This window comes from Pempheris klunzingeri, chromosome 4, assembly GCF_042242105.1.
Source record: "Pempheris klunzingeri isolate RE-2024b chromosome 4, fPemKlu1.hap1, whole genome shotgun sequence".
NCBI classification, from domain to species: Eukaryota; Metazoa; Chordata; class Actinopteri; order Acropomatiformes; family Pempheridae; genus Pempheris; species Pempheris klunzingeri.
This window is the reverse complement of record NC_092015.1, coordinates 20,380,064-20,407,978: the sequence shown is the minus strand read 5'-3', so window position 1 is coordinate 20,407,978 and position 27,915 is coordinate 20,380,064. Positions and strand designations below refer to the sequence as shown.

General features: G+C 43.1%; 1 protein-coding gene across 3 annotated transcripts; it reads right to left on the bottom strand.

Moving 5' to 3' along the window:
* Window positions 1–110: 110 nt before the first annotated feature.
* On the bottom strand, window positions 111–25,840 carry fli1 (Fli-1 proto-oncogene, ETS transcription factor). Of its 3 annotated transcripts, none has more exons than XM_070829193.1 (9): window positions 25,749–25,840; window positions 20,478–20,689; window positions 20,015–20,169; window positions 18,699–18,902; window positions 11,153–11,221; window positions 4,507–4,566; window positions 3,995–4,054; window positions 3,403–3,450; window positions 111–3,249 (listed from the first exon to the last, which is right to left on the bottom strand). In XM_070829193.1, the coding sequence occupies exons 1-9, from the start codon at window positions 25,764–25,766 to the stop codon at window positions 2,720–2,722; spliced, it is 1,356 nt and encodes a 451-aa protein (XP_070685294.1). In that variant the 5' UTR covers window positions 25,767–25,840; the 3' UTR covers window positions 111–2,719. The 3 variants fall into 3 exon arrangements, with proteins under 3 accessions (XP_070685294.1, XP_070685295.1, XP_070685296.1); XM_070829194.1 differs by having other exon boundaries at window positions 20,015–20,166; XM_070829195.1 differs by lacking the exon at window positions 25,749–25,840 and adding an exon at window positions 25,584–25,702.
* Between the last annotated feature and the right edge of the window lie 2,075 nt (window positions 25,841–27,915).

Sequence of the window (27,915 nt, the reverse complement as noted above, 5' to 3'; positions counted from 1 at the left end):
CTCAAATTGTCCCAATGAACAAAATATGCTGGCTGTGTTTTTGCCCCCCCCCCCCTCGATACTTTGGTGAAGCTACAGGCAGGCAATTGAAGATGACTTGAGAGGTAAAAACATTTATTTTGTCACATTTTCCTATACAAAAGCCCTTCTTCAAAAGGTATTACTTCATACATTGCAGGAATGACAATAATAATAATAATACATTGGTTAATTGTAAAATTATACACATATATATATATATATTTGATATCCAAAATACATTGCATATACGAAGTAGCACAGATCCCTTTTCATTGATAATGCTTCGGAAAAATGGAAGTTAAGGGTACATTAGAATAATTTCTTTATGCTACAAATTACATGTTCCCTTTTTATTTCTTCTTTTAAAGCTATACATTTTCAGGAGAAGCTGGTTGTGGATATTAATACTTTTTGTATTATTTTGCATAAAATACCTGAAATTGTTTAAAGCACAAGAAAAGCCACCAATTGCAGGGCTATTTGCAGAGAAAAGTGATTTCCAAATGGAAAAGATCCATCGTAATCACAAGTTGCATATAGAGTAAAGGAATCCCTGGTTATTGGATTATGATTCAAGCAGGTATTTGTGGTGTTGGGAATACAAGAAAATACCTTGCGTGCATAAAGGCACTTAGGATGTTACAACCAAATTTCAGAAATAATAACAATTACAAGAAAACAAAAATGTTAAAATGTATTGCCCAAATGTACAGATATAAAAACGCTTAAAATGCTGAACAAACTACTTAGCAGAAATGGACTTTAAAGGTTTGCATTTTTGACCGAGGTCAACTCGTATTAATTCTCTTGACTTTTTATACTGTGTCACATATGAAAATAACTCTGCATAATTTATACAGTAAGTTGCTTTAATGCCTAGTTGTCTGATGCTTATAAAATAATAAAAAATAGGTCTGACAAACGCACAGCGTTTGCGAATCTGAGGAGTTCTTTGTTTCATCTCGTCATACTTAATTGGTTTTGTTCTCTGATAAACTACTTATTCCCAAGTAATTTATTTTCAAAAGGAATACTTTTGCTATCAACAGCTCTGAACACCTGAAGATGGATATGTTTTGATATGATACTATTACATGATGATGAAATCCTGACTTGAGATTCATGTGCATTTTGCTGGGCTTCAGATCAGTGAGAAACTAACATTCAAGCACACATGCTGCTCTCAAAAACTAGGATCCAGCCCTGGTAAAATGCAACTTAACTGTCTATTAACATGGCTTACTGCTAAGCCACTTGTGCTGACCTATGTGGTCCTGACTGGCCTACAAAGAGGAAGGAGACAGCATGGCGGCCGTTATAGTCAGAGTGCACTTCAAAATCAAAAAATGTCAGACTTCTAGTGATTCATGGAGATGATGATTATGTATCTACCTATGCATTTTAAGTTATAATGCTGTTTTATCTATAATTAAGAGAAAATGTACGGTATAAAACAGCAGTTAAGGTCTTGTTATGTAGATAACATCTATGTGATCACATCTGCAAAAAAGGGCACTTGCATGTTTTAGATTCAGATGTGCGCAGCAAACATGGTGTTAAAAATCAATGAATGACTTTTTCATTAAACTAAATGAAAACATCTGACAAATTTTGATTTTGCTGCAGGGTATCCCTTTTTTACGCGTTTCACAAACCAAAAGACATTCACATTAATACTGACATGGTCGAGCAACAAAACATCTGGAAATGGCATGGCTGAAAGGCAACAACATGGCAAACGTTTAATAGCCTAGTGTGTGGCCCCCTGAAAACATCTGACCTGGGTTGAATTATTGTTGCAAATTACTTCAATTACATTTTGACTCAGCTTCCTCTGCGCAGTCGAGTCAACTGTGCACGTCAGCCATGTTGAACTCCACACACAACAACACAAAAAAGCATTTTAAGTAGCTGAGTTGACCCAGGTCAGCAAAACATACAGCGCTTCCTTCTCCGGCATTTTAACTCTTCTCTAGCCTTCCAGTTTGGAGGATAAATTAATTGTGAATGGCATATTCCAGTTGCCAAATTTCATTCAGTGCTGAGAAAAGTCCATCTCTTTGAGAGCTCATTCTTGTCCAGCGAATTCCAGAAGACTCTCCACACACACATAAAAAGATGCAGACTGACAGACAAGCAGACAGTGGAAACAGAAGGCTAGATGTGGTGAGAATAAGAAACCCCGACAAGGCTGTAGACGAGCGGAAAAGGCAGATTCTTTAAAGTATAATGTACATAATGTACTGAGGAGGATGTAGATTGAGACCCATAAATATCAGGCCCATGTCTGGTACTGTAGCATGGCGAGGAGGCAGATAGACCGAACTTGTTCTCCTGTCCTCGGGCTTTGGCTTGGGAAGGTTTTGGAAAGGACACCCGTAGGTGCGGCTTTCTGGAGGGTGGGAAAGAGAAAGGCACAGGAAACTCAGACGCACGTCCAAAAAACATTTTTAAAAAAACAGTTGCTAGTCTTATAAAGGTAAGTAGTATTCCATTTTGGACCATAGCATCCAGTTGTTTATAGATTCTTATATAAAAAAAAATCTCCTTCAATTTTATCAATTCCTTCAGAGGACAAATGCCTTTATCAAATCAGTCTTCATCGGTTCGGAGCCCCTGGGAGTGCAGGTCAGCAATTGTGGACTTTGTTGTGGGCAGAGGGAGGTTTTAGAGGGTGATGGCTGATCAGATTGGGTGGTTAATAATAACTACCCAGGTGGGACGGCACATGAGTGTTGGGGTGACGGGGAACGTTTGGGTTGGGGTAGATGCCTGCAGTTGGTGAGCTCCAGTATGGAGCGGTGGGTCCAAAGAAATTGGAAGAGGTGACGGGCATGGATGGAGGGTGTGGGGATACAAAGTTGACTTTCTGCTGGTGGGCGTGGTATGAAGGCACATAGGCTAGGTCCGAGGGATACTTGTACATGGAGGACTCGGTGGGGTGCGGCTGCAGTGCCTGAGCGATGCCATGGAAGTCGAACTTGTAGGCATAGCGCTTGCCATGCACCTTGGTCATGATATTTTTGTCATAGTAGTAGCGCAGTGCTCGGCTCAGCTTGTCGTAGTTCATGTTGGGCTTGCTCTTGCGCTCGCCCCACCGTCGCGCCACCTCGTCGGGGTCCGTCATCTTGAACTCGCCATTGGTGCCTTCCCAGGTGATGCAGCCAGCGTTGGCACTGTCAGAGAGGAGCTCCAGGAGAAACTGCCACAGCTGGATCTGACCTGAACCTGATAGTGGGCACATACACAAATAGTGATCAAAGATGCCACCAACTAGCACAACTCATTATCTTGATCCAGTGAGGCCTGCATGAACGAACATTTCCGACATTGTCTAGTCACAGCAGATGCATTATACAAACAGTAGGCCCAAAGTCTTACCTGGATTGGCTAAGCGACTACTGGTGGGACCCAGAATCTGATAGGGATCTGTAGACAAAAGGAGAACTTTGTTGGTCCACACGCTGATTGCTTTAGTGTTATTGGTATGGAACACTGAAGACAAAATTAACTTGTCACTGAGAAACAGTCGCTGATATATTTCAATTATGATAATTTAAACATTTCTCTTTATTATTTCTGATTAAATTATCACATTTCAGGTAGAGAAAATGAAGTTAAACACTGACAAAATTAGAGAGCATTATGTGGTATAGTCTTATCTTGGGGTGTTTGAATTATTGTGCTCTGGGCATCCTCTAAATAATGAGCCCACCAGATAAACAAATTACACATGCTAATAGATGTGTGGCTGAGCTTGTTGGTAGTTTTCCAAACAGTCCATTATTAAATTGCTGGTGAAACATTTCTAAACAGTTGTTTTGCACCTCGCTGAGGCCGGGACCATTTTACTCAACGTGATCTGTGCTTACAAAGTGCTACTAGTGTTAAAAAGACCAGCAACAGGCACAAAGAGAAGCTGATGCTGGTACTACATGGATCAAGAAAGACACCAGACCAGGTGACCCATTACCTGGCTGAGCTCTGGGCTGCTCAGTGGACTTGGTCACATTCTGAGGAACCACCGGTGACCCTGCAGAGAGAGAAGGGCAATGAGTGGAGGACAAGAAAGAGACAGACAGAGATAGAGAGAGAGAGAGAGAGACATAAAAAGTTCAAAGACATCAGCAGGGTGGCTACAGATATCCAGGCGCGAAGGCAGATCAGCAGTGGTCCAAAGTAAATAAGGCAGTAGCTGGTGGCTTGACTGACTTTGCTTGACTGTCTGCTGATGTTCTGACAAGAGAAGCTGTAATCTTTAGGAGTCAGGCCTGCACGTCTAGACTCTGTGGATGTTGGATCTGCCTCTGATGTAGTTAAATAACATCTGCCAATAATATGGGTATTTTAACCTGCACAGATGATAAAACTCACCACATCAGCTGGAATGTAGAATCACATCCCCCTCTTAGCAGGTTAAAGCAGTGCATTGTGTTGTCCAAATCAAAAATGCGTAACAGCCTTTATTGGTTTTTCTGTCCTTACCTTTGCCACTGTGCATGTTGTTTGACCATCCTGTCCTCCGTACTGCATCATATGAAGGGTCTGACAAATAGAAAGAAAAGACGGGAGGACAAAGTTTACACATGTTTTACAAATACTAGAAACACAGGTATGTACAACTCATATATGATTAGTGAATGTAGTTAAGTACTATAAAAATCTGCAGTTATCTGGCAAACAATGTGGAATAATAAAGCTACGTTTTGTGTGTGTGTGTGTGTGACTACAGTAAGCGGCTCTTTTCTTGTTCTTCTTGTTAGCCTTTCACAGGACTTCAACTGCCACGGCAAAAACAGTGGAGTACACTGCCAAAAGCCATCAATAAATCTATCAAAACATGGTTCAAGATGCTCTTCACAGGATATCTGGACATGGTAATGTGGTTTTGTTTGGCACACTGTGATGGTTGAAATGTAGATGGCACAATCTTTGACAGAGTGCAGTTGGCTGAGCAGCATGCAACACTCTGACCACAAATAAAGGGACTGGTGCAAATTAACGTACAACAGCACAACAGAGACACACACACACATAGACAATACATGCACATGATATTCACTCTCATCCCCGGCCCCACACAAACAGCTTTTATGAAACCTTGACACGCAGCCAAGCTGGCCCAGTTTGCATGGGTTCTACCTGCTGTGTGTCTGTGGTTCAAACCTGAGTGCGAAGCTGGACTGCCTCCAATAACAATCACTCTCTCTGACACAAGCAGATAAAACAGAGGATGTATCTTTCCCCTGGCAATGTCTCAAAAACACCGTGGTATACTCACAGTGCACCTGGCCAGCACCCTTGACGGTTTGTATTATTGTGGGCTAAAACAGATTCCAGAAATACGGAGAAATATGATGCGTACGGTGGCCAGATATTCTTTGCGCTCCGTGTTGTGTGCATTATGCTATTCATAGTGTTATCATGATCTGCAAATCTTTTTGTCAGCAGTGTTTCTCCCAGAGGGCAGACGATAGACACAGTGTAATGGTGATGACAGAGGTTGTTTCTGGGATAAGCAAGCTGTTAGAAGGTCAAGAGGCAATCCCATTTCCCATCAGTGTAGGCAGAATTTTTGAGAAGCAGGCTTATTGACAATCAAAGTTGGCAGTTTGAATCCCTTCAATATGAAAATATTGACAGAGAAAGACTCAATCCTGCTGCACATCAAAGTGTTTTATGAATCAGGCCAATAAGCGGCCTGTGCAAAACCTGTAAATGTAAATATGAAGCATGGCGTTGATGATAAAGAGCGCCGGGTGTAACATATAGCATTGCTTTTTACAATACATGCATGATTAATTATCAGTCTGAACAGATCATTACAACGATATGTTTTGACATTTCAGAAGGGAGTGCGTGCATTGAGCCCAGACTCTAAATGCATTCTGTGCCTGTGTTTGTGTGTGTAGGTGTTTGTTTGCCAGACATGAATATTTATGTGTTTGCAAATTATTCTCAGCCGTGTTTTACCAGTGAATTCAAATAACTCAAATGCTGATAAGCTATCAATCACTGAGAAAAACAGAAGAAATTCACTATTTGTCAAAAACGCAATTATTTACGCCAATTCACGGAAAAGTCTATTAATTTGGTAATCAAAATGCACTTTAGTAATGATTCTTTGGTAGGAGTGGCTGCTTCTCGGCCTTGTTGTGTCGGAAACAAATGGAGGTGATTGTCTTGACCCAAATAACCTCATACGTCCACACCAGAGAAACATCCAGTGACATCAAACTCATCATCATCTTCCACCTCGTCCAGAGCAGATTCTAAACACTGTACAACACTGCCCTCCTGTGGAGTAGAACATTTTGACATATTGGCTTTCCCTAAAATAAACAAGAAAATAAAATAGACAAATCCAAGCTCCATGTTTTTACTTTCAGCACAAATGAACTCGAGATTAAAATCTCTCGTGGATACAAAGTTTGCCTGGTAACCTGCCACATAAGTATTTTATTGTTTTACTCATTTCACAATCCGTCAGAAAAATGAAGCACTTCAAATCCAATAATGTGTCTTGTGCTACTTTCAAAGGATGTTTTGTTGCCTTGTTTTTCCTTTCCTTAATAGCAGAATAACCACCAACGGGAAAGCGTCCGGCTGCTCGGGGACCCCTTGATCTTTTCGCTAATTTCTAACTTTTCAACTTTTAACCCCTCATGCTTCAGTAAAGGGCCCGTTCCTGCCTGCGGACGTCAAGAGGGGCTCTGGTCGGTGTGAGGGGAAAATGGAGTAAAAGTGCAACGCAGCCGAAGAAAAGTGAATAAATTAGAATGTGATCAAAAGAATGAAAGAAAGGAGAGTGTAATGGAGAGAAAGACAAAAAGAGGGTGAAGAGGGACGAATAACAAGCGGGCTGCCGTGGCTCAGCGGGGCTGTCAGGTTCAATCTGGTGTGGGCCGGCAGGATAGCCAAGGAGCAGTGACTGGGGGAGAGTCCTGGGAGACTTGCGTTTCCTGCCTGCCTCGCCTGCAGACAACCTCTCTTTGTTTTACTGGCCCTTTTTTCCCCTCTACACACCGCCAGCCGCCCCCCCACCCCTGCCCCCACCCCCCAAACTCCATCCATTCTCCAACACCCCAAAAAAAAACACAACGGGGCTACCTCCATACGTGCTGAGAGGGGTAACAAACAGGAGAGGAGATGGTCAGGGGAGAAGCAGAGGCGAATGAAGGAGAGGTGAAGAGAAAAGGCAAAGGAGTCACAGACAGAGAAAGAAGAAGAGAGATTATTGGGAAGCAGACACATGGAGATGGAGACGGAATGACTAAGCGCACACGCGGGCTTGAAGGAGAAAGAGGAGAAGAAGAAATTTTGAGAGAGGGAGGAGGAAAAATGATGAAAAAAAAAGGCAGACTAAAACACAACTTTGGAATTTGAAAAGAAAACAATGGCAGCAAACCTAGCTACTGCCTGGTATGGGTTGGAGGAGATGCACAGTGATAGCCACATTTTTAGATACCCTTGGTGTAGTTGTTGGCAAGAGATTACGTTAAAATCCGAAATAAATCACTTTTACAAGCACGAGAGCGAGAATTATCACAAGTGTAATCACTCTGTGTTGGGGTTAATTGGCTTGAAGTGGAGGTGAAAGTGCAGAAGAAGAAGAGGCAGCAGAGGTAAAATGTACAAAGTGGTCGGGGGTACTTGTGGCGAACCAGCCACGCAAACACAGACACAGACCCGAATATGCACACACAGAGCCGCCTCTTCCCCGACCCACCCCCACCCTCACCCCCCCCCCTCCCCTCCTTCATTTTTCCAGGCCTCGCTCTGACTGCGACTTGAGCCAGTTTCCACTCTGGTCTGGGGTGTGGTGCACGCTCCTGGGAGACTTTGACTGCAGGACCAGTTAGTCAAAACAAGGCCCAAGTGCTAGACAGAGAGGGAGAGAGAGGCAGGGAGACACGGAGAGTAAAGGAGAGGGACGGAGGGAGACGGAGTGGGAGAGAAAGTGTAGAGGGTGAGACAGACAGAGAGAGAGAGAGAGAGGAGATGGAGAGAACGCACGGTTTTTAACCGAGAGCCTGAGCCAAGGAGAGAGACCCAGACAGGGTAAACTTTTAATACCCGTAATACAGGTGCTTTAAAAGCCATCTGTGTGAGGAAGGAGCCATAAGAGGAGGAGAATGATGGCAAAGTAGAGGAGTTAGACGCAGTGAGGAGACAGTGGGCGCACCAGAACAGCAAAAAACATGCAGGAGACTGCACACACACACAAACATATCCATGAACATGCAAAGGCCAAACCAACGTTAATGGCTGACCTGCTTCACTGCTATTATTTAAGAGAGAATTGCAACTTCATATTGCATTTTTTTACTTTTAATTTTGATATGCCAAGTCGAAAATCATGAACGTGAGACAGCTTGTAGGCACGATGGCACACTTCAAAGTGTGTTGCCACTTTGACGTGGCAGCAAAATAAATCCGCAATTCACAGAGGTGATTCATCATTTTTTTCTTATTCACTGAGGAGCGGCGGAGAATATGAATGTCGTCGCTGCAACTGTGAAATTCCAAAATTTTACAGCAGCACAACACAAACAGACGCTGAAAACCGAAAACGGTATAAAGACTCTTCACAGGGAGCAAGGCTGCACGCAAGCGTTAACACCGAGATGATATCACATGCAATATATATATATACACACTTTCCAACATGCACACTCAAACGCAGTGTAAATGCATAGTGTAACACATGCTGCACTAAGACATGCAGGAACCCACCCACACACACATGCATATCCACAGGCAAACAGCAGACACAGACTTTAGATACACACACACACACACACACACACACACACACACTCTTTCATAGCTGCTGCATTCCGTGTTTTATATGCTCTCTTTTATTCATAACATTGCATTTTACACCACAGAGTCTGGAGCAGATTAAGGGTTGTCTCCTGCTGCATGCTCGTGCTTACTCTACCCCAAAGAGCCTGAATGGTATTCGACTGTTCTCGAAAGGCAATATGAATTTGAACATCTGGCAATGCTGATCTGAGAAAATGTTGATAAAGGCTTCCCCTGAAGCCAGACTTCTTTTATTGTGGAGTCACAAACTCCCAGCTGCGATTTGATGTTGTTTTTTTTTTTTTCTTCTCTTTATATACTTTCACCTTTTCACTTAATTTTGCATGAAAGTAATATTTTGTAAAAAGTTATTGTGGTTAGTAAGTTGCTTAGCTTCAGGGAGACATTTTAAAGCAAAGTGATTGCTTTGAAAGCTGATGGGTATCAAAGTGACAGCTTGGTTGTATTTCCTAATGTTAGAGATTTGGGCTTTTTCTCCGCTACAAACTGTACACAACTGGAGGCGCAGTCAGTGTTACAGGAGCCCGTAATAGAAGTCACCTCTTGTGAAAGGGAAATGCTGCTGAAGGGAGTGACCCTTTATTTCTGCCAGTCCAAATACCTGGCGCTGAGAACCAGGAAGACCGGGGTCGGGGGTGACTGAGCAGAATCTTATCTGGCCTGCCCATTGGTCTATTGGTATTGAAGCTGGGCGAGAACAAGTACACAGCCTGGTAACGCTCACCACTGGGGCAGATAGAGAGAAAGGCAGAGGGCATTCTCGGACACTTATCAGACCTAGTGTTTCCTCTCCTCCTGCCTTGATAGGGCCCCTCATCCTGTGAGCAAGGCTATCAATGTTATTGCAGTCTTTTTCTCCCGTCTCTGGTGGTGACACCATATAGCCGATGTAAAGGATGTGTAGCTTTTTTTTTCTCTCTCTACTGATACGCAGTGCAGCCTTCGCCTAGTTCATGTCGTGTCAGCACAAAATAATGTTTGTAGAGTGAAAAGGTATCCAGAGGAAAAAGAGCTGCATTTTGAGCTGCTGTAGGCGTTGTTCTTAGAAACACAGCAAGAATTTCACCAAAAAGGTCTCATTTGACTGCTGCATGTCTACTTTACTGCAGATTTGTAATGTACAGTAAAATAATCAATGAACAAATTAACACACCAGGCGGCTCACGTGATAATAACACACAAAAGAATCTAGTTTGTTGTGCTTAGAATGACCCATAACTCTCTGTAGCAAGCACATGACAAATCTCTGCAAGGTCAGCTGGTGCTATTCATCCGTTCGTGGTATGCCTTTGTTTGAAAGAAGTGTCAATATGTTCAGAAAAATAAATAAATCAACTAATATCATGAGGTAAAATTGAAATTCCAAATATGTGAAATAACTAATATATCATTAATATACAGATCTTTTTAAATAGTGAATAAAGATAGAGCTATTTTTGCAGGCCATTGACTTATGTGATTTATGAACAGATAGTAATTTCGTGAAAACAGTGTAACTATAAAATACTATACGCAAGTGTATCTGACAGAAGCACCCCCCAGCATGTACTGTTTGGTTACTCTCTCTTCCACCTGCTGTCGTCCTCTTTTCCATGAATTCACTCATACACACGGCAGAGACCCACACGCATCCACTCCACGTCTGGTCTGAAGCAGCCAATCAGGCTCTTCCATCATGTTTACCATGCACTTTGTTGTCTCAGCACCTGTCTCTCGTGCCCGTCTCTCCAACAAACAGCCTCATTCACGCGTCTCTCACATCTCCCGTAATCGCCCCCATTCACTGACTGTTCTCACCCCTGCTGCTGTGGCACAACTGATCGGCACACCTCTTTTGTCTTCTTGTTAATGCGCCTCTGTTCTGAAACCGCCCCTCTGAGCCGCGGCTGTCATAGCGTTCAGGTAGCGATTCTGAATGGCGGGGTCTGCTTGCAGCAGCTTGGCTCGCATTATTTTTAACAACACAAAAGGTACACCTGCACAGAGCTTTGTCAGTGACTGCATTTGGCTTCGGATATGTGTGAGCGGTCTGTATTCTCCAGTGTGTATGCTCTGTGTGCATCTGTTTGTGTTTGCTTGTCTGAAGCTGACAGGTACTGTGAGGCACAATTTGCCATTTCATGTTTCTTTACAGACTATTTCTCTTTTTTTTTTGTCTTCCATTCCTCTCTTTATCTTTAGGTAGTCTAACCATAGTCTCACCTTGCTGCCTTGATATAATACATCAACCTAAATATACACACACAGGGATAGATATTAGGATAAAGCAAAGAGAATTGAAAAAAAAAAAGGGGGTCCTTACCCTCTTTGGCAGCCAGACGTGGGGATGGGTCTGTGTGAGATGGTGTATTGTAGGATAATGATGAGCTACCTGTATTAAAAATAGACAAAAGAGAGCACAGTAAGACACAGCCAGTCCTGTAATGCATAAATATTCCTATATTCATAAATCCTAACATAAGAACATCCATTAATCAAAAGTACACATTATACATTATTGCAGGTTGGGGATTAGCTTTGTGATTCTTACTAGTGTTTATTATTTGTTTTGGAACAGAATATTTACAGATGTAGAGAAAAATATGTACAGACATATTTGTGTATTAATCAGGATACATTTGCATTGAGGGGAATTGTAGTTCAGACTAACCACAGTGCACCTCTGCCCTGAAATCCCTGACAGGAAGCTGAAAGGGTATAAATATAGCCAGCAGGTGGCAGTAAACGGTTCATCTCAATTACTGTCAGGCAGCACTACTGTGCGCTTTTCATTTCTTGAATTGTATTCCTGTTTTATCTCTGTTTTAAATAACCTCAGAGGGAAAATAATTCATGACACATAAATCTAGTCCCAAATAAGAGCAAATCCAGCTCACAATCAGTCCTTTAAATGTTGGAAAAACCCTGCAGCCTGTCAGTATTTTAACTGCAAACCCTACACCTCAATAATAAAGTCAGAAAGGCGAGGAGTTTGCATATGGCTGCCTATTCATTTCACCTTATGGAGCAGAACTCTGCGTTGCATTCCTCTACTTACACAGGCACCCTGGGCGGCACCAAAATGCTCTCTTAATTTTAGCTGCCCCCAGGCATAAATCAGCGAGTGGAAAAACAGACCCAAAAATGCACAGAGAAAACACAAGAGCAGCTACTACATGGGGAGTGTAAAGATTTAGCACTTAGACGGCTACGGAGAGCTGCTGAGCATGGGAGCTGCTTTTTTTTTTTTTTTGAGTCAGGCATTCTGAAAATGAGCAAAAAAACTTAAAAGTAAAATTAAATTAGTGATGTGCTTTTCTTGAGATTTGATGCAGGATCCTTACCTAACTCTATGTGTTGCTGGTGGTGGGGTTGGGGGCGGGTGAAGGGGCCCATGGTGGCAGACTAGGGGTCTGTTTTTTTAGGGGGTGGCTGGGGGGAAGAGTGGGGTGCTCCACAAATGTATTCTAACCTCCAACACCCCACCCCTCCCGACTTCTACCTTCTCCGCGGCACCCCCAAGGCTCTGGGTCTAGTTTAGAAACCTGGGGGCCTCAGAACAGGGGAGCCATTGTATGGAGGCAGGGTCCCTGCACAGCAATCAAACGCAGCTCCCCCGTACAAAAATAATTCCACACGCAGAGTGTAAGCGCACAGGGGGCGAGCGAGCCACCAAAAAGCACCATCTTTGGAATGAGGGAGAAAGTGTAAGAGAAAGATAGATAGACTGAAAAAAGAGGGAGAGGGAGAGAAGGGAGGAGGAAGGGGTTGTTAACCCTTTTCCTACTGTGTGCCGCCACATATGTGGGCTGACCCAGACAGGCAAACAGGCAGCATTGCTGAGAAAACCTCAAACCATCCCACAGAGAACTTCAGGACTGCTGCGCGAGAGAGAGAGAGAGTTACTGAGAGAGTCGGGAGTGAGAGAGGGAGGGAGAGAAAGACAGCACAGCTGACAGACTGGTGGAGGGAGTCATGGCTGTGCTGCCTATTTATTTGGACGGTTTCTTCCTCTCTCAGAAAACAAACATGTCCCGGTAATCTGACAGCTCAGCGGGAGGACTGGCCAGCGTACAGCCTTTAAGACCCTCATTCTCTCTTCCTCTCCTCTGACACATCTGCTCACAGTCTGTTAGATTACATAACATCCACAAACAATTTTCTTTTCTCTCCTTCCTATGACTGATGACTCTTTCAAAAGGCCCATCCTCCGCTTCGGCACGCCCATAATATTGACAGAGATCTTTAATGGCTTTTGTAGCATCGTGACTGACCACCCTGGGGACCCTGCTGTTTATTCTGTAGAGCTATATGATACCATTGTCTCAAACATGTGGCTGTGAGCTTTTGTCAACAAGCCGAGGGTCCCAGTCACCCAGCTTTGGGGATCTTGCCACCTCAAGGAGGCCAAATGGGCTCCGTCCAACAGCAAGTCATCCTTTTAAAAAGCTGCGTCGTATTGCCTGCGTTCATGCCAGCCATGCATAGGGCACGACATTAATTACTCAAGCGAGTAATCTTTGCCTGAATGTGACGAAGACTCTGTCACTGATTGTGGACGGCACATGTTTCAGGGTGTGAAACAGAGGCAATACATAGTGCTGGCTTATATAGAGGCTCCAGAGGTCCCATGCAGGTGTGCTGATGGCGGAAGGTACCATCTCTAACTGGGTTATAGGTGATGTTACCTAACTGATGAAGTTGTGTCAAAGCGTTGGGGTTTATTTAAGGCCTTTGACTGGGAGGTGGTGACGCCTATAAGTAGTGATAGTTGCGTGATATTTTTGATTCATGTAAGAACTGGCAGTGAAGTTGATTGTTTAAAGGGAAGATAATTGATTGACCAGCGGTTGGTTGGTCCAGGGGGAGGGGCTTAACATTTATAAGCCTCTGGCCACCAAAGATCTCGAGGAGTCAGTGTGAGGGCAGATGTAGACCAGACAGGTTGTTTTTTTTTGGGGTCTTTTTGTTTTGCTGTGGACGTCCAACTTTCTGTTTTCCTCACTGTTTTTTGTAAATAAAAGCACCTCAATAACTTTTTAACTCAAGCCATCTTTTGTTATCTTTTCTTAGACAGATGACCCACTGATTTTTGTAACACTGGAAAAAAAACTTTTAAATCCAATATTTCAGCAGGCTGTGTATATGGGCACATCAGCGGTTAGTGTTAGCAGGCCAGCAATGAAGACACAACATTTAAATGAGACATAATAGGAATTATTATTGGGTCACATTTCTCCTGTTTTTGGTATAGGCTATGGCCTCCCCACACATGCAGCCAAGTATGACATGTCTGACCGGTCTGTCAGCTGAAGGGAGACCGAATAAATATCAATCCTTCAATAACCTCTTGGTGAGACAGCGAGCAAACTGATCCAGTTTGATGTAAACCATTGTATCACTACTCCTTACTGAAAAAAAAAGTGATCTCATTACTATAACTCTTCACTGAGTAATGTGTTACAACTAAACACTCATTATTTTTTATTACTATTATCACTGTAGTTAAGGTTTGGTTAGGTTTAAGCTCAAAAGCTTGGCCGAGGTTACGGAAAGTCCAATGTATGTTTTCTTTCCTTAAAAGAAAGCAAATATTATTTCTTGGTCTGTTACTGGGCACAAACTCATATAAGAAATTTAAATGCATTACACGCCATGACCTCCACTTTACTTTCTGCCTTATGTTGAGGTTATACTACTGTTGGCACAGGATATAAATCTTGCTGCAGAGTTGTCCAATGTGAGCATAACTCCAAAGGCTATTGGGCTGTTACTTGTGTAATCGAGACTGTCCTCTCCCGAGAACGACAGAATGGGTTACTTGTTTCAATTCCTAAAATGACAGAACAAATGCGCAAGGAGAGTGACGCTGCTACAGCTCAATAAAGCCTTTTAGCGGGGAGGCTGTGGTGGAGAGACGGATCAACAAAGTGCACGGACCTGATGCAGAGATTATTGCTGGCATCTCATTTCCTACCAACAGTCAACATTGTTTTTCATGATCGTTTCAGGATCATGATTCAAACCCCCCCTGACTTTGACAAAGTGTTTTAGTTGCCTAATCTTAAAGATATCAGTTTGCTCCAGAAGTGCTAGAAACTGTTGTGTGAAGAATGGAAAAAAAAAAAAAGGGACCAATTGTTGCATGGAGCGGCTGTGAATTTCAGATCATTTATTTTGGAAAGTTACTGAAAAAAAAAATTCAGGGTGCTTTGGAAAGCACCCTGAATTCCAACTTTGAAAGGTGTGCGTGAGTGGGGAGGGGGGGTGGGGATTGTTCAGCCATCAGAAAAGCACTTCCAGAGTATACTGGTAGCATAACAATATCCTTGATATAGTTTTTTTTCCTCCATACCTTAACCATTCACCAGCATTGTGGAGTGAAAGAACTAAAAAAAAATCCGAGGTTTTGCAGAATTGCCCCGTATCAACATTCTTAACTGGTAATTGGGTGCAAGTACAATTATTATGGACCTCTAAGCAGCTATTCTAAATTACAGCTGCACTCATCTCAGTGTTTACATGAATAGCAACTGCTTATCATCCGCCCCCACTTATGCTAATGTGATATGTAGATAAATTCCTGTAGCGCTAAGTGTCAGCCGAAGACTGCTCCGTAACGGTGGCTAGCAGCAGACAGCTAACAGTAAAGGGCGCAGAGCCAGGCCGTTGAGCCCCTGTGCACCAGTGATAATCTGCCAATAGAAAGAACTAATGCAAGGGGAGCTCAATAAAAATGTTGTGAGGGGAGAAAGAGGAGAGAGAGAGAGAGTGAGAGAGAGAGAGAGAGCTCTCCAGACCTCCTTTTTCCCTACTCAGCCTTCGAGCCCAGATGTTTATGGTCTGTATAAACTATTGAGGGCTCGAGAATGTCCCCCACTCTGGAGCAAGCAGCAGCAGGGCAGAGGCCCAGACTTATCACTCTCTCTCTCTCTCTCTCTCTCCCTCTCTCTCTCTCTCCCTCTCTCTGTCTTGACTCCCTCACTGTAAATCCATCCAGACACACAAGCAACGGCGACAGCTGGGAAACAGAACTATTGCTATTCTCCAGCGGCACTCAATCATGACCACCTCGGACGGTTTCCACAAACTTCTGAAAAAACAGTTCACCCCCCCACCCCACCCCCCCTCCACGCGTTCTTTTTTCTATCTCACACTCGCTTTCTATAACTGTTTCTCTTGCTCACACCCTCTTGCCCTTGTCCTCAAATAACTACTGTAAATCAATAAAAGAATAATTTTCTTCATCCAATTTCTATCATCATGTCTCTTTAGATCCACAGTGGATTTTACTCTCAATTCTCCGTCTTGTTGCTTTCCCTCCTAACTCCTTCACTCCCATTTCGTTTCTGCCTTCTCCACTCTCTTTTTTCCCCTCTGTCTTCTTGCATCTCCGTGTCAGAGGATCCAGTCTTTCGTTGTCTGAGGTTTTCTCGCTCCAGTCTGTTTCCAGCACATGTGGTATCAAACCGACCTACATGGGTGCGATAAAGCAAACAGTCCGCGGTCCCTCCCTGACAGACTAATTTGAACAAATTCTCAAATTGCACCCAAAATTGAAAGCACATTGGGGTGCGGGCGGCCATCACTTATAAAAATCTGGATAAGTGACCAACAGTAAGGCCAAAATAATGCATGGGCAACTACCCTTGTTACTGCAAGCAGCTGGGTAGTCAGACAGATGTTCAGATTGTGCCCGCGGTTGCACCAGTGTGGGTGTCTGAGTGATATTTCTGTGCATGACGTGGCAGGAATGTTTTGTTATGGTATGGCTGTAGGGTGGGGAAGTGTGTCCTTGCCCCGTGCCTAGTGTACATCCAGGGCTTAATGACTCTGAGGAATGTTAATCAGAGGTTCAATAAACACAACCAAAAGCACACATGATGCACACAGATGTGTATGAAATGATTGCAGTACCCCCTTGGACCATCCGACCGGGGGAGGGAGGGGTGATATTAGTTAATGGAGTTGGAGGAAGACATCACATGACCTGTAATCACTAATACTTCCAGGGCTTGGCTAAGTCTTTCCCTCCCTCTCGTATTTTCTGTATTCTGAAAGCTCGGCTCGGCTCCAGCTCTCGTGAGTGAAGCCAGAGGTCTATTTTCTGGACGGGGTTACTCCTCGTCTATGATTGTGTTTGTTTGTGCTGCAGGGGGAAAAGAGAGACCGGCTTTAGTTTCCAAATCATCAGCCCCGCAGGGTCTGCATAAAGCCTCACTCCTCCTCCTCCCCCTCCCCCTTCTCAGTCTTCCTTAGACGTTCATTTACTAACATGGTTCCTCTTGCCCTTAGGCTCCCAGTGTCAATAATACACACTGCTTGCTTTGCAGAGAGCTGCCCCAAAACGGGTCAGTCAGTCCGCGTACGGGACGGGAGCATTCATCTTTTTTGATTGTCGGGAACGAATCCAAAGCAATTTCAACTGGCAAGTGGAGAGGATTCCCGAGACATCTTTTCTGTCTCCAAAACACACAAGGTCTAAATCAAAAAAAGGGCAGCAATGGGCAGAGTTGTGGTGCAGCACGCCTAAGCCGTGGCTAAGTCCCGCAGCCAGTGGCCATAATGAAAACTGCTCTGCGGAGCGTGCCCAGTGGCGGTCAGACAGATCCACCCGCTGCAGCACTGCACAATGAGGCTGTTATACTCATGACAAGCATCTCTCTCTGCCCAGACGCCGTGCACAGAGAAAACTGTTGACACCCACAAAATACAGTTCCCATTACATCACACTGAGGCCCATCTCAATTTTTGGGAGTAATGTTAAATTTAGTTGAGCCATCAGTCACTCCACCCAGCGTGGTGTCATGATATTCTGCAGCCACAAGACGAAGCAGCTCGCACTGTTTAAGAGAACAGAATGCAAAGAATCCATAGGACCAACTCCTCTCTGTACGTCCAACAATCACATTACTCATGATCCTCTTATTGTCACGTATAAGTGGTAGACATACTTGCTGTCTGAACTAGACATCATTTTATTCAAACCAACAGCCTAGCCAGATGTTACATCTTATATTAAAATATAATTTGCATACTGCCTCAGAAAATTGGCTCCGTTTCCCCGCCGAAACATATGAAGCAGGATTGCGCCGAGGAACTCTTCAAAGGTAAGAGGCTCAAATTTATTTGCCTCCATTGCAAATTGCAGATCAACTTTCTTTGTTGTGCTGAAGACACAGGCTTAGCGTGATTCCTGAGGCAATGCACCTGGGCTTCATCTTTCTCGACCATGTGGAATAAGGCGCTGCAAAGTCAAGTGGGGGATGTAGTCGATGGTTATCTCGAGAAGGGGGGAAAAAAAAAAACCTCTTGATTTCCACAGCTCTGCTTAATTCTGGGTAGCCATTATGGCGAAATGAGTTTCCAGTAAAAGCTATTTCATTGTTTATTGATAGTAATATGAATATAGTGCGGTGACAAAAAAAGAAGTGTCACGCCGTTTGCCCGGGTTTGGCATTTTTTCATTCTCACTTCTCTTCCAAAAGTAGAGAAAAAAAAATATGAAAAGACGCTTGTGTCTTGACTGAATGTTAATTTTGACTTCCACTCTTTGGCAAAGAGGGATGCAGCGCAGACTTCAGCTTAAGCACAAACAGCAGGATGCACAGCTGGAATACAAAGATCGCAGCTCACTCAAACTACTTTCCTTTAACACCTCTTACCCTGTCAAGAAAATCAGAAAATCTTCAGTATTCTGAACATTTCTTTTCATTTTTCTGTAGTATTTGTCATGAATCAGTCGTCAAACGACTTTTGCTGGAGTCCAATATTTGTTCCAAGAACCAATTTATTGATTATCATCCACTGTTCCTCTTGGTTTGCCTCTTTGTTCAGTCTAAAACTTGGGTTGCAAAAAGGGTACTTACTTTCCCTGAGGTAATTGAGATGAGAGAGGAGCACTTCGGCGTTGTACATGGTGGTGAGCCGGAGGAAGTCATCCTTGCCCATCTTGCAGAGCTCTTTGCCATCTGTATTCTGAAACATGGCCGTGTCGATCTCCAACAGGCCGTACTCCTTGATGGCCCATTCAAGCCACTGGCGTACATGGTCCTGGGACCACAACGATGGGTCTGGAGGAAGACAGAAGAAGGAGAGGAAGCTTATTGACTCCATGCCAGTTGTTTCTTGACAGGAGCGATGGAGTCGGGGAAAGCCTCAGGTAAAAAGGAAGAGAAGAAGTGAACAAATTGGAAACAGAATCTTGTATCAGTAGCAGACCTTGTCGAGATAGTTGTAAATATTCTTTGTCTTTTATATCAACCACATGAATAGGCTTTGCTTTGAGTGGTCTGACCCATATTAAATTTCAGGTAAGGTAATCTCTCACAGAGTAGTATTCACTCTAGACTCCCTTCCTGTGATTGTTCAAACTTCCTAGTATGTTTTGCATCCTCCCATATGACAGCAACGCAAACCAAAACAAACAAAAACACAGTATTTGCAAGCACTCCTTGACCCAAGTCTGATATGCTGCACAGCCAACCTGGAACCCAAACCCCCGAGTTTACTACTTGTGGTTAAGGAGGGGCCTAATAATCCAGTTAGATTAATAGATGAACGGCCATTTGCATCAGTTTAGCACTAACACTTGAATAACCTTTAAAATGGAAAATTTACCAAGGCTCCATTCGATTTTAATTAAATGTATCACATGCGCTCATTTTTGGGAAAATACAGTCATTCTCTTTGGCTGTCTGGCTGAAGCATAACAACGTAATCAACTTATGTCTTAAAATTACTTTTCGCAAAGGGCTATAACCCCACCGCTGCACTTGTAACTCCCTCAACTGTGTAATTCCACATACAGGAAGATCAAATTTGCGTGAACTTCGGTGAACTGAATTGGTCTGGCAGACAAATAACATCTCTACCTGCATGCATTCAGCCGTGTGCCCATAAGTGACGTAAAACATTGGAACAACGCTTTGCCCCATGAACCATCTAAATAGAAATGGGACTCATAAAACATTTACAGCATTGGCAAAATGATGCCAAAACAGAGGAGCGATTCTGTCTGTAATCACACCAGCAGAACAGAAAGAAACACGGAGAACAATTTGCACCTGTATAAATATGCAGTAAATATCCAGATACATTATTTTTATGTGCAAATATATTCAACCACATTCATTTCTTTTTATTATCTACTGTTTTACACTGAGGGTCCAAAAGCTCTTCTTACCTGCAGGTACAATGACTCTCCGCTCATTGGTGGTCATGTTAGGGGGAGGGGCATTCTTCTCATCCATGTAGTTTCCATAGCTCATCTGAGATGCGTCGTTACCCCCCACCAGCTTATTACATTTACCCACGCTGCAGTCTACTGGAGACTCCCTGCTACACACACACACACACACACACACACACACACACACAGAAGAATGTTATAAAAATGTTATCAGCAGGCAAATTAGGTGGTTTTTTTTTTCCAGGCACTGACTTTAATATGAGATATCTGATCCACGTATCCCAAAGATTAGAAGACGTGAAAGCGAAATTGTGGTAAAGAATGGGATGTTGGATGACAAATGACATTTAAAGCAGCAGCTGTAGTGATGAACACCAAATGTCTTGTAAATCGAACAAAGAGCATCTCATATCTCACTGAGTAACAGAAGACACAGGAGGAGGTTGTCATGCCATACCTGGATCCATTCATGTGCTCATATTCTCTCTTGACGTTGACCCGCACTGGCTGGTTGATCCACTCCTGCTGTGGGGGTAAGGGGTTGATTTTGTGGGTTTGGCCGTAGTCCTGTGTGCCAGATGCAGTCATGTCTGTCTTGGGGAGAGGGGCAGCAGCAGCGTACGGAGGCTCAAACAAGGACTGGTCTTCACTCACCACTGATAGCGCCTCCTGTAGGTGGAAGGAACAAATACTTAGTATGTCTGTCTAGACCCAAATGAGCAAATTCCAAATAGACGCACAGCCATCATAAATGTCAAGAAATACTTATATATGTACATATTGGCTTTCTTGCAGAGAATAAAAAGAGCTACTGTATCAATGCTACTGTTGAATGTGTCCATTCAATAATAAGTTACAACCAGCAGCTGGTTATCTTAGCTTAGCATAAAGCCAGTAGAAAACCGCTAGACTTCATCCAATTGTAACAAAAGACACCATCACACGCTGCTAAAAGTCACTAATAATCACTAAGACATTAGTTCTTTTGCTTTGTTTTTGAAGTGTAAAAACGTGGGGTTATGTGTTATTTGTTAGACGGAGCAGTGACTTCCTAGAGACTCTGCTGGTTGCCTGGTACATAACTTAACACGTTTTAAAAGAAAATCGGATATAATATGTTAATTTACGAGTTTTTGGGTTATTTTACTTTTGGACAGAGCCAGAGCCAGCTAGCTGTTCCCCCTGCTTCTTTATCCAAAGCTAGGCTAACTGTCTCCTGGCTGTAGTTCCACAGACAGACAGACAGACAGACAGACAGACAGACAGACATGAAAGTGGTATCAGTGTTCTAAAAGCAAGAAAGCAAGAAGGTAAAGAGGCGATGTTCCCAAAATTTCAAAACTGTTTGGAATGATAAGACACCTCAAGTCTCTCATTTGACACTACCCAGAAGCTTGTGATGTCAAATTTTCAATCTCTTGTGTATTTTTGTTTATAGCAATTATGTGCAGTTATTGGTCATATCGCAGTCTGGCATCCAAAGTAGTTTGTGTGTATAGTGCACGTAGCAACTGTAGCTTCCTGTTGATGTTAAGACGACTTCAATCATGCCCACAGTGGAGTAAGACGGAGCTCTAAGCTTGGGCGCTACCACCGGACTGGTTTCCTAACACCACCAGTCAATTCATACAGCTGGTCTACCTGTGACAGCCCACTGATTCACAAAAAATGTCCTCTCATAAATTGTCACATTTATTCTACAAGCTGACACTTCCAAAAATAAAAAATAAATCCCCAGATTCCCAGTTCTGCAGTCATTTTTCTTGCCCATTATCAGTGTCTTTCAACTTCATCAGACCCAGAAAATCCCCTGTCACGTCCTGGTGCGTCTGTCTCGTCTGAGTGTTGGGCTTCCCTCCACAGCTGAAGACTCAACAGAAGCACTGGGGGCCACGGCTACACTGACCCCTCTGCTGTGGCTCAGCTGGAGCAATGTAAGTTTATTAAAGAAAACAAACGCAGAAACTCAGGGCTGGCCAAGATATTACGTGGTTTCCAACATGCTCCTCGTGTAATGTCTTGGAAGTAAAGCGTGCATTATGTAGTTGATGGGTTACATTTTAACATACAGATGTCACTTTTTAGTGTTTGACAGTGAACAGAGTCGGCCAGCGTCACCCGATATGTGCCAGGCAGCTTTTAACTGGCACAAAATGGACGCTGATTAACGGCAACTGTATGAGTCAGCCGTTGTTGTAACTGCTCCATCCGTCATTTTCAAAAAAAACAATCAAGCAAACAAATACAAAAAGCAATAAATGAGAATATCATGTGAAATCATGACAGTCGTACTGTATGTTTCTGCTGAGGATTAGGCCCGGGTCTGATGCACATCTGGATCTGATAGGATCTGATGGCACAGCTTAGACCGAGACGTGTCTAATTCCAAAAGTCTGAATTATTTCATTCCAAAATGCCACATATCTGCTTCAGGGGGAAAGCACTACTTGATATTCATTGATCAATATTTCCAACATGTAGCTGTTTGAATTCTCCAAAATGTGACTTTTATGAAAGCAAAATCCTCATAATCTCACATAACTTCAGTATCATTCCATTCTAAGACCTTTCATGCAAGTAGAACGTTTTCACTTATCCCTATTTTGATGACTAACATGTCTTTCTGTAGCAAACGTTTTCAATGGTACAGCTAGAGGTTTGAATGTAGCATCTATGTGGGCATATATACACAAATACACCAAAACTCTACAGTGACTACAAACGGCAGGGATGTCTCAGCAGCTCCATTTTGACACTGTGTCGAAAAATGCTAAATGCTAAACTTTCCTTTTTACTACAGTAATTACTACCAGGGTGTCTTTTGTGGCTGTTTTATACAGTATAAACACACACATCAGCAAGCCTAAATTATAGTATTTGATTATCAAAAAAGCACAATCATCACTATCTAAACACTTATATCCCATATACTGCTTATATGCTTTTCTAAATACTGAATTTGAAATAAGCTTGATTTATATTTGAAGCCCTCTCAGTTACTTTGGATCTAATCTGATCCAAGCCTTCACTTTGTAACACTTATTATCTGAGAATAAGTCAAAGAGTTTAAATTTGTATTTGCACTCTAGTGCCCTCTGTTGTAATACCACAGGTCCTCTTACCAGCTGTATTTACACATGTAAAAATAAATTGTGTTTTGATCATCTTTTCTAGTCACCCTGGACTATAAGGCACCTCTGTTCTGCTTTTACAATGTGGTGACGTGGATTAACAAGTCCCACTTCTTCTCTAAAAAGATCCCTGATATTCATTTATTTTGTCTGCACACACAGTTAGCAGCTTGGCCTGTGACACGTGTCAAATTCATAGCTTTTGCATATAATACTACGTCAATAAAGAACTACTCTTCAGGGTAACGGTTGGCTAAAAAAAAGCTGAACATCTCCAGAGCATTTAACCATCTCGCCGGAATTAGATTTTCCAGTGATTTCATCAGTGGATCCATCATAGTCTGATCCCTGGCAGCGGGACTCACTATCTGAGCAGAGCACACCAGCTCGTCTGCGGATGATAAAGTGTAGAAGAGTGAGGGAATGTCTCATTACTGCCCGATAAGGCCTTAGTCAACTATTTTGACTGCTGTACGTTATATTTACAGTGACATATCAGCCTGCCCAAATTGAAACCATGATTGGCAAGTGGTGTGTGCCCATCAAGATTGCAGGGGGCTTTTTTTAAAAATAGGAGCGCACCACTCTCGTGAAGAGAAGCTGAGAAGATGACAGATTAGTGCCTATGTTTTCTTTCCAGTAATCTGCGGGGAACACACACATACTAGCAGCAGAACTACAGGCAGCTCCACTCTTCTTTTCTGTCTGCCTCACAATGTCTACACAAGATTCTGCGGTGCATGAATTTCTCTTGAGCACCACATTTGAACTTAATCACCAAAAACTGAGGTTATATAATTTCTGAGCAAACAAACAAAACAAAAAAAAAAAACATTTTAGTCCTTTTTTTTTTTTTTCTGAAAACTCAAAAAAAGTCCGAATTCTATTTTTGCAGATAATGTGTCTTTCTACAGTGCCACAAAAAGAAAAGAAGAAAAAAAAAAACATCATATAAATCATAGCACAGTTGTTTAACTGCAGGCACCATTACAAGCATTGTGTGAGTGTGACACCTGCTGGGAGCCACCTCTGCTCTGTTTACATCAGTCAAGTCTATCTCTCCAAATGCGTCACGACGCGTCTGGAGCGGTCTGGATATATGCAACATAGCTTCACATCCAGACTACACGTGTGATTGTTTGACGTTCACACACAGCCATCTCGCAGGAGCCACCCAAGGGGGGTGGGGGGGGGCATTCCTGCCTTTTGTTTAAGGAGGAAAAGGAAACCTGTCAGGAAAAGATTGTGTAGGACAGGAAGCTCTCATGGCTAGAGAGCCCTTCCTTTCTTTTGGCCAGCATGAATGCAGCTAGCAGCCAGTCATGTATACCCAAGGATTCAATTATGATTACATTAATGGTCACAGCTTCTTGCTTTGTTACAAACATCCAGGCTGAGACGTTCGTGTCCTCCTGCAGCATGGGCATTCATCCCCGATCCATAAAAAAGAAAAAAAAAACAATCACGGCGCTGTGAGCGGTGAATGACGGGATCTAAGTGACTATATGCAGCCTGACATTTTTGTCTGGCCAAAGTTTACACTCCTCCAAAACTCACACCACACCCAGCCGCCACAAACCCGCTACTTTAAATTTCCATAAGAAAACTTTACTTTTCGGCTACAGCGAAGAATGCAGATGCTGCATTCTTCCTGAGCTTACACTTGTTAACCGGAGGACACAGACTGAACGCATAATCGGGACTTGCCATTCAACATCTGGTGGCTGCAGCCATAATGCATCTGGAATTTGACTGTCGGGGGGCCAGTGGCCGATGTTAATGTAGAGCAGCGCTCTCGACTACCAACATAGCATTTCAAAATAATTGTGTAACTATATAAGGAGCAAGCCAAGGTATCATTGTGAAGCCCTGTGGTTTGAAGTGTTGCAAACTGAGCAGTTGCCGGATGAAGTTACCAAATGACAGCTTTCCTTACTGTTTGACAAAACTCTGTGCGGAGGAGGGAGACAAGTTACATTAATCAAAGAGATCACAAAAAAAGAGAACGGTTATTTCTTGTGTAAATACCAAATAATGACAGTTTTTGACCCACGACAGGACCTTCGGACCGAGCCGGGCGACGTGCCACACCGCTGTTGCGCAGCTCGACACATCGTATCCAGCGATACATCCAGTCATGGCTATTGCTCAATCTCCGCTGCCCAGACTAAACCAAATCGCCGAACTCGTGGATTACCTTTACCTATATAAACGCACAATCTACGGCGTTGCGTTGTCTGAAACAATATAGCCACTCCTTTTCGTCTTTCCAGACGTGCGTAATTGTGCGCTCGGTTCCACTAAAATCCAAAGCGTGATTCTGATTTAGCCATGAATCCACACCGCGTCCTCGCAACCAGGCAGATTGGTGAAAAAAGGAAAGTGGATTACTTTCAAAGAAAGAGGGAGAAAAAGAGGGAAAATCTGGTTACCGCTTTCAAACCGAGAGAAAAAAGCCGCTCATCGTCGTCAGATTGGAGGTCCCAGCTCACAGACCGACACAGAGGGGCATTTCAACCCATTGCTTAAAAAAAGGAGGCGCAACTCCGAAAAAGCAGTCTCCCACAAAACTCATACACCCCGTTCTCCACCCTTACCTTAATAGTTCCGTCCATTTTGCGCAATTTTCAGCGGACCCCGACAATATCCCAAACATGACACGCTTCTGAATTAATTCCAGCCCCCGGTATGTGGCGGAGAGAAAGAGACACTTTTACCGGATTGAGTTTTTTCTTTCCTCTAAATTTGGGAAGTGAAGTCACCACTGTTGAGAAGGTTGAGAAGGAAGCTGTGTGTCACCGAAAAAGCCCTGCCTTCAAAAAAGCAGGATACTGTCCCAGAGAGATAAGCAGGGAAAACAATTGACTGTTCGCTCCGCTGTTATGTTTTTCTGCTCGGAAATATTTACAGGATGACTGCCTGCGTTGTGCACAGCCATTGCCGTGGAGCCTGCTGGAGAATAGTGTTGTGCGTTTTGCTTTTCCCCACTACTGTCACAGATGGTGTGGAAGGGTTTACTATTTGTCCGACTTGTGACTTATTTCTGCACACTTTTAGCTGAGGTTCTCGGGAACGAGGTTTACTGTCGCGGGACACTCTTAAGTTATGTGATCCCATGTTTTAGAGCGCCTTTTTTTTTTTTTTTTTTTTTTTTTTTTTGGTTCACGCCTCCACTTCAGACTTGCATCTGGCCATGCCTCCATCACTCTGTAAATCAGCCTATTCTCTGCTTTACCCTATATTTCACGGTGAAAGTGATATATGATATAAAGTTTATCTTTGAATGTGGAAAGATGTGTCTCTCAGACTCGCTGCTGATGGAGCTCTAAATCAAAGCAGCAAGAGAGAGAGAGAAACCTGAACACCTATGGCAGCAGTTGTTGCAACCTTGTTCTTTTTGTGTGTGTGTGTGTGTGTGTGTGTGTGTGTGTGTGTGTGTGTGACAGCTCTCTGTGAAGTTTTCCTGAGACACCATTAATAAAATCCAAGCATTCAGCTCTTAACCACACTATAGTCTGGGGGTCTGCTCTCCACGTGTGCGTCTGCTGTTCAGCACAGGACTGGATGGATGAAATGCAGCCTGCGTCAACAACAGCGCGCTTCAACAGGGGACACCAATCTACATTATTATCGTATTCAGAATTTATTGAGTTTGCTTTTTTAGCATTCAATAGTTTCTCCCAACTCTCCTGAGCCTCAAAGAAGAAATCCCCTAATCCCCACCCCCACCTAGGTATTTTTTTTTTTCTCTTTTCGTCTGCTCTGAGAAATTGCCCTCATCAATTCAAGCATAATTTCAGTGCAGATGCTAGACATGGAGCCAGCTCTGAACGTGACCAGACCAAATAACACTGCAAGAAAACGTCCATTTTCACCGATTTATTGCCACATCCAGCATTTCTTTTTTTCCCTTTTCTTTTTGAAGACAAATGAAAGAAATGTAAGTAGGTAATTTAGACTATTTAGAGAGAAAAAGACATCCACTTCACTTCAGATTGTAGTATTTTAATTGTTTCAGGGATTTTTTTTTTTTTTTTAAATGTTGACAAGCATAATCAGCTTTCCTTGGAAAAATATCACCCCCCCCTATCAAGAATATCACATTTGACAGGAAAAAAAAAAAGACCTTGAATGTGACTCACTGCCAGTTTTTATAGTGTTTAACAATATAATGCGTTTTAGATGACCTGATGATGATGATGATGAATATTTTTTGCAGTGTTGGGGTTCTGTCTCAGAGTGGCCTAACTGGGACTGCGCTGCCGCAACGACTGACAGCAGGGCCGGCCTGTCTGCTCTCGACTTGGGGGTCTGGTGGGGCTGAGGGCCCCCACCCTTGGGACCACCACATCTGGATCCTGCTAAGGGTCAAGGCTTCTCCTGCCTGAGGCCAGTTCAGACTCATGTAATTAAGGGAGACACCTTGTTTAACTCTTCAGTGGCTGGTTTGGTATATTTTTCCCCCCCTATACATTCAAGTGTCTGTGTGCATTTTATTGTGTCCCCACTGGTGATAAAGTGGTAAATTAAAGATGTGAGCTCGATTTGGTGATTCACTGACAAGTAACAGACACACATCTCTTAGAACACCCCATTCTTTTAGCTTCTTTGAATTTATATAATCAGTTTCCATTGATAAAAAGCTACGCTTACCTTCCACTCCCCTGCAAAGTTCACCATTACTTTAGGTTGTGTAGATAATTGAAATGCAGTGTTATGAAACAGGGCTGCAAAATCTGCAGGACGCTCTTCAAATGACACAAA